The sequence below is a fragment of the Branchiostoma floridae genome, chromosome 3 (assembly GCF_000003815.2).
Source record: "Branchiostoma floridae strain S238N-H82 chromosome 3, Bfl_VNyyK, whole genome shotgun sequence".
NCBI classification, from domain to species: domain Eukaryota; kingdom Metazoa; phylum Chordata; class Leptocardii; order Amphioxiformes; family Branchiostomatidae; genus Branchiostoma; species Branchiostoma floridae.
This window is the reverse complement of record NC_049981.1, coordinates 33,936,074-33,943,351: the sequence shown is the minus strand read 5'-3', so window position 1 is coordinate 33,943,351 and position 7,278 is coordinate 33,936,074. Positions and strand designations below refer to the sequence as shown.

General features: G+C 48.1%; 2 protein-coding genes across 2 annotated transcripts in view; both read left to right on the top strand.

Moving 5' to 3' along the window:
• The window catches only part of LOC118411388 (zinc finger protein 665-like), a 4,944-nt gene extending 1,666 nt beyond the window's left edge, over positions 1-3,278 (top strand). The window contains exon 2 of the mRNA XM_035813649.1: positions 180-3,278. Coding sequence (XP_035669542.1) covers positions 187-3,054 — 2,868 coding nt within the window. The 5' untranslated portion in view covers positions 180-186 and the 3' untranslated portion in view covers positions 3,055-3,278. The remainder of the gene's footprint in view (positions 1-179) is intronic.
• Positions 3,279-5,108: 1,830 nt separating this feature from the next.
• The window catches only part of LOC118411896 (extensin-like), a 5,515-nt gene continuing 3,345 nt past the window's right edge, over positions 5,109-7,278 (top strand). Inside the window, exons 1-2 of the mRNA XM_035814388.1 lie at positions 5,109-5,773; positions 6,342-6,443. Coding sequence (XP_035670281.1) covers positions 6,358-6,443 — 86 coding nt within the window. The 5' untranslated portion in view covers positions 5,109-5,773; positions 6,342-6,357. The remainder of the gene's footprint in view (positions 5,774-6,341; positions 6,444-7,278) is intronic.

Sequence of the window (7,278 nt, the reverse complement as noted above, 5' to 3'; positions counted from 1 at the left end):
AAGCTTAAACTTTTGCAATATAGAATTTACCTACACAGATGAGCTTTCATTCGGATGTCAAGTTTGTTTCCAGATCTGATAAGATGGAACCTAAGTTACACCTAATATTGTTTCTGTAGCAGATTTGCCACACTGAGAGTTATACAGAAATTTTAAAATCATTTTGTTTTATTCCACAGACCAGCCATGGCGTTGGTGCATTGTGGGTCTCCCACTGCAGTTTCCCAGGACAGCTGTGCGCTGTCGACAGGTGACGCCACGGGAACGCCAACTCCTGCCGAAGAGAGCTGCCAGGACTGGTCCAACATTCAAGATGAGCCACTCGACCTACATGTGGAACCGCCTAGTCGTGTGGAACCGCCCAGTCATGTAGAACCGCCCAGTCGTGTGGAACCACCCAGTCGTGTGGAACCATCCAGTCGTGTGGAACCATCCAGTCGTGTGGAACCGCCCAGTCGTGTGGAACCATCCAGTCGTGTGGAACCATCCAGTCGTGTGGAACCGCCCAGTCGTGTGGAACCATCCAGTCGTGTGGAACCACCCAGTCGTGTGGAACCATCCAGTCGTGTGGAACCGCCCAGTTGTGTGGAACCACCCAGTCGTGTGGAACCATCCAGTCGTGTGGAACCGCCCAGTCGTGTGGAACCATCCAGTCGTGTGGAACCGCCCAGTCGTGTGGAACCGCCCAGTCATGTGGAACCATCCAGTCGTGTGGAACCACCCAGTCGTGTGGAACCATCCAGTCGTCTGGGACCGCCCAGTCGTGTGGAACCACCCAGTCGTGTTGAACCATCCAGTCGTGTGGAACCGCCCAGTCGTGTGGAACCATCCAGTCATGTGGAACCATCCAGTCGTGTGGAACCGCCCAGTCATGTAGAACCACCCAGTCGTGTGGAACCATCCAGTCATGTGGAACCATCCAGTCGTGTGGAACCGCCCAGTCATGTAGAACCGCCCAGTCGTGTGGAACCACCCAGTCGTGTGGAACCGCCCAGTCGTGTGGAACCATCCAGTCGTGTGGAACCGCCCAGTTTTGTGGAACCATCCAGTCGTGTGGAACCGCCCAGTCGTGTAGAACTGCCCAGTCGTGTCACAAGCCACACTGGAGAGAAACCCTTCATGTGTGAGAGGTGTGAGTACAGGACCTCTGACAAGTACCATCTCTCACAACACATGAAGACACACACAGGAGTGAAACTCTACAAGTGTGACCAGTGTGACTTTAGCACGTGTTGGAAAAATAGCTTTCAAAGGCACATGGCTAACCACACTGGTGACAAACCGTACATGTGTGGGAGGTGTGGGTACAGGACAGCTGACAGCTTCCACCTCTCACAGCACATGGCGAAACACACAGGGGAGAAACCCTTTAAGTGTGACCAGTGTGATTACTGCACAACTTGCCAAGCATACTTGAGAAAACACATGATTAAACACACCGGTGTGAAGCCATACAAGTGTGACCAGTGCGACTTCCGCACCACTAGAAAGTCTAAGTTGGCCACACACATGGCGAAACACACCGGGGAGAAACCGTACAAGTGTGACCGGTGTGACTACTCAGCGGCCGCAAAGTTTAGCTTGGACATGCACATGGCGAAACACACAGGAGAGAAGCCATACGCATGTGACCTGTGCGACTTCTGCACTGCTTGGAAACAAAACCTGAACATCCACATGGCGAAACACAGAGGGGACAAACCCTACATCTGTGTGGAGTGCGGGTACGAAACGGCCGACAAGTCCAACCTGGCACGGCACAAGAAGACACACACTGAGGACAAGCCGTACAAGTGTGACCAGTGTGACTTCTGCTCAGCCAGGAAGTTCAACCTGGACACCCACATGGCCACCCACACAGGGGAGAAACCCTACAGCTGCGGGGAGTGTGGGTACAGGACAGGTGACAGGTCCAGCCTCTCCAGGCACGTGAGGAAACACACAGGGGAGAAACCGTACCGGTGCGGGGTGTGCGGTTACGGGGCAGGCAGGAGGTTTAACCTGTACAGACACATGAAGAAGCACGGAGGGAAGATGCCGTACGAGTGCGGCCAGTGCGAGTATGCCACGATTCAGGAGCAAAACCTGGTCCAGCACATGGCCACACACACTGGGGAGAAACCGTGTAAGCAGGGCGGATCGACAGAGGTGCAGAGTCAAGACCACGACAGCCATGTAGCGAATCACGTCGGACAGAAACAGCACGTGTGTGGCGAGTGTGGGTACAGAACAGCTCGTAGGTACCGCCTGATCAACCATCTGATGACTCACTCTGGAGAGAAACCCTACAAGTGTGACCGGTGTGACTTTGGCACGTGCTGGAAGAAAAGCTTTGAGAGGCACATGGCTAACCACACTGGTGACAAACCCTTCCTGTGCGGGAGGTGTGGGTACAGGACAGCAGACAGGTTCCACCTCTCACAACACATGAAAACCCACACAGGGGAGAAACCGTACAAGTGTGACCAGTGTGACTACTGCACGGACAGGAAACCTAACCTGAGAAAGCACATGATCAGGCACACAGGTGAGAAACCCTACCTGTGCGGGAAGTGCAACTACAGCACAGGTGACAAGTCCTGCCTAACTAGACACATGAAGACCCACACAGGGGAGAAGCCCTACAGGTGTGACCAGTGTGATTACTGCACGGCTAGGAAGGGACTGTTGGACATGCACATGGCTAAACACACAGGTGACCAGCAGGCAGGTGAGAGGGAGAAGCCCTACCTGTGTGGGGAGTGTGACTTCAGGACAGCCTACAAGGCCAGCCTGGCCCACCACATGAAGGTCCACAGAGGGGTGAAACCCCACATGTGCGACCAGTGCGGCTTCAGGACACTCTACAGACGAGGGCTGACCAAGCACATGAGAACTCACACAGGGGAGAAACCCTTCAAGTGTGGCTTTTGTGGCTATTCTGCCATTCGGAAGGACCGCCTAAAGAGCCACATGGCCAAACACCACAGCGACCAACCCTACCTGGATAACTGTTACCATGGAAATGATGATCAGGTGTTAAACACACAGCTAGATGCTGCCATGTATGTGTGACTTATACATGTGGCAGTTCCCATGTATGTGTGACTGTTCTATGTGGCAGTTCCCATGTATGTGTGACTGTTCTATGTGGCAGTTGCTAAACACAGTTAGATGCTGCCATGTAGTGTGACAGTTATATGTGGCAGTTCCCATGTATGTGTGACAGTTCTATGTGGCAGTTCCCATGTATGTGTGACTGTTCTATGTGGCAGGTGCTAAACACAGATGCTGCCATGTATGTGTGACAGTTATATGTGGCAGTTCCCATGTATGTGTGACAGTTCTATGTGGCAGTTCCCATGTATGTGTGACTGTTCTATGTGGCAGGTGCTAAACACAGATGCTGCCATGTATGTGTGACAGTTATATGTGGCAGTTCCCATGTATGTGTGACAGTTATATGTGGCAGTTCCCATGTATGTGTGACTGTTCTATGTGGCAGGTGCTAAACGCAGTTAGATACTGCCATGTAGTGTGACAGTTATATGTGGCAGTTCCCATGTTACAGTCAGTTATATGTGACAGTTCCCATGTATGTGTGACAGTTATATGTGACAGTTCCCATGTATGTGTGACAGTTCTATGTGGCAGTTCCCATGTATGTGTGACTGTTCTATGTGGCAGGTGCTAAACACAGATGCTGCCATGTATGTGTGACAGTTATATGTGGCAGTTCCCATGTATGTGTGACAGTCAGTTATATGTGGCAGTTCCCATGTATGTGTGACTGTCAGTTATATGTGACAGTTCCCATGTATGTGTGACAGTCAGTTATATGGACAGTTCCCATGTATGTGTGACATTTACATGTGGCAGTTCCCATGTATGTGTGACAGTTATATGTGGCAGTTCCCATGTATGTGTGACAGTTATATGTGGCAGTTCCCATGTATGTGTGACAGTCAGTTATATGTGACAGTTCCCATGTATGTGTGACATTTACATGGGGCAGTTCCCATGTATTTGTGACTTATACATGTGGCAGTTCCCATGTATGTGTGACAGTTATATGTGGCAGTTCCCATGTATGTGTGACATTTACATGTGGCAGTTCCCATGTATGTGTGACAGTCAGTTATATGTGACAGTTCCCATGTATGTGTGACATTTACATGTGGCAGTTCCCATGTATTTGTGACTTATACATGTGGCAGTTCCCATGTATGTGTGACTGTTCTATGTGGCAGTTCCCATGTATGTGTGACTGTTCTATGTGGCAGTTCCCATGTATGTGTGACTGTTCTATGTGGCAGGTGCTAAACACAGTTAGATACTGCCATGTAGTGTGACAGTTATATGTGGCAGTTCCCATGTTACAGTCAGTTATATGTGCACGTGGCAGTTGTTAAACACATTTAGATTGAAGTGACCCAGCAAGTTAAACAATATGATAAAAATAATATACATGTATATAGCTGAAATGCATCTGGACTGGTATTTCAACATCATAGTCTACATATGCAGAGGACATGCTTCTATTGCAACACTTAGACGATGTAAAATTATGTGTACAGTAAAGTTCTTAAACCACAACCTGATGTTCCAAGCTGCCGACATGTGGGTATTTCTGCTCCAGCCTTGCCCAGGCCGAGGATAATGCAGGCCGTTTCCTCTCGCCATTCAGCCACGCGCGACACTGTACTCTTCCCGTGGCTTTAATTGTAGGGGACTAAAGTAATGTGATATTACTGAGAAAAATGCATTAAATGCTTCTAGAAATGCCTTACTCTATGTCTGTCTTTTCTTGTATAACTGTAAACGCATTTAAGTTCGCGGGGATTTAATTTCGCGGTAGCGGGGAAAATGACTTTTTGCGGAGGTTTTAATTTGCGGTAACACCATAGACTGCAATCTAATACCATAATAGAAAAATGTTCGCGGTGGTTATAAGTTCGCGGTGAAGTGGTCACCGCGAAAATAGCGAACATTAATCCAACGCGAACATTTCTGCATTTACAGTATTTAGCTGCACCCTGAAGAGTCTAGCAGAAAACCGAAAAGGGCGGAAACTAGGAAAGAAAGGAATGGTCTATCCATAACGGCTTAAGACAGCCGCTTAAGTATCAGTTTCTTCTCGCCACACTTGAGACTGAACTCCTCCCGCGGGGTTAATCATATTTGCTTAGCGTCATAGAATGTTGTGCACTCCAGTCCCATCCTCTACGTCAAGCGCTTCCGGTGTTAACCATCTAAGTGTCTCCTAAGGAATAGATAAAAAAAGTGGACAACGAGAACAGAAGAAATTAGGAAAGAAATTAGTTTTTCCCTGGTTTTCTGTTCCGCGCGTACTGGTTAGGGTATTTGCAATTCTCGATAGCTACTGTTCACGCGAGACTTGAAGACCGACAGTTGAAAAACACGTGTAACGATAATTTTCTGTTTGAAGGAAAAGCCACATCTTATTGACCATTTTGGCATTAACTTGAGAATTTTTTAAAAACAAAGTTTAAAAAGCATTGACGAAGACGTTTCTGTTCGTCTTTATTATTGTACTTTGGCTGGTTTTGTTGAATACGTGTACTTAACATGGATTTATTCATTGGGTACGCATGCGCCGCCTCTGCCAGCTCACACGACGTCACACCTGTCGGGGCAGGATATTGCCTAGTTGCCATGGTTACAGACAATTTCCTGTTTCGCGAACGTTCTACACAGAGCGCGCCACGTCAGCAGGCTGAGAACAGGAGAAACCTCAGCGGACAGAAGCACGACATTGCTGACAGGCCCGCAGGTGAGAACATTACTGGGAAAGTTACTCCGGGAAGGGGGGTCGCCTCTAAAGGCGTACTGTTTTTGGTTAACGTTGTGTTTGTGTGTTTGCGCCCGTAACTCAGTATCTGTTCGATGGGCCACCCTCAAAATACGGCAAGTTTCCCGCTATTCGGTCCACTTTGTTCCCAGTCACTCACAGAGAGATTCCAGTAGACTTTTTTTTTCTGTCAGTTAACCTAAAATGTGAAAAAAGGCCCAAACTTACCTTGACTGTGGACGGCAAGAGTACAGAGCAATTGACGGAAGTAAAACTGCTAAGTACAACCATTGATTAATGTCTCACTTGAAACTCTCTTCTGTGACGTACACAGCGGGGGGAGGTCGGCAGCTAGTAGCTTTAGTACTAGTATGTTCAGTCCGAATGGGTTCAAGCCGGAGTAATTAATTGGCTAGCGCAGTCCGGAGGCGAACTAATACTTGAAATATCTAGTTATCTAGAAATATCTAGTTAGATTTTTGTGGAAGGAACTGGCCGCAGAAGCGTGACCTTACTTACCTCCGTCCCTTCTTCACCCCAACCCCAACAGATCCCGGCTCCCCACGATGCGGCGGCCCAGCTGGCTTCACGCCGCGCTCATTCTGGCACTCCTGACTGTTCTGGGAACGAGAGCCGTCAACCACCTCAACGGGTGAGTCACTACCGTAAATTCGTTTACTTTCGCGGTGGTTTTATTTCACGGTGCGGGGAAAAGGGGGTTTTAAATTCGCGGTTAAAACAGCCCCGTATAGATCAGTCCTGCAAGGGGATGCATTTATGGTGTCATGATTCTGCGGGGGACAGGTCACCGTGAAAATAAAACCACGGCGCAAGTTTCACGATTCACGTCTACCTTCTTACATGCGGGGTTCATTCATCTCCAAGCAGATGTGCTTGTGAGAATTTGATACGTTCTCTTGTAGCAGTTTTGTTGATACGAGCAAAGGTTACGAAACTAGTTATGAATTGTATTTCTTTTTCCTTTTTTCCACGCCTCTTCCGCTTGACCTGAAATTTTGCTGTTCAGAGTGAGACTAATAATGGGCCCGCTAGAGAAAAGTTGGAAACTAACTAATGAGTAAAATGAGGTTTCACTTAATCACTTAACAAAGTATCGCCCGAAAATTTTTAGCCATTTTTGTCTGACGTAAACAGGAGAAAGCCGACCCTTCGCCGCCATGTTTTCCTCCCGGCCGCTGAGAATCCAATCTTCCGTCTGGGGCGGACATGAATATTCGCACTCATGTTACACCGCTTCTGACGCAGAAACTATCATGTTACACGTTTCTGACACAAAACCATTCTCATGTTACACCGCTTCTGACGCAGAAACACTTGATTAAGTTTTTTTTTTCTTAAAGAAAGGGTCATATTTGAAATTGTTAGTGCAGTGTCGTTAGAATTTGCCACACCCTTTAGCTCTGTCAGGTTTTACACTGAGCGGTGCAGGAACCATGGTTAGTAATTTCCATCAATGAGAGATTTTT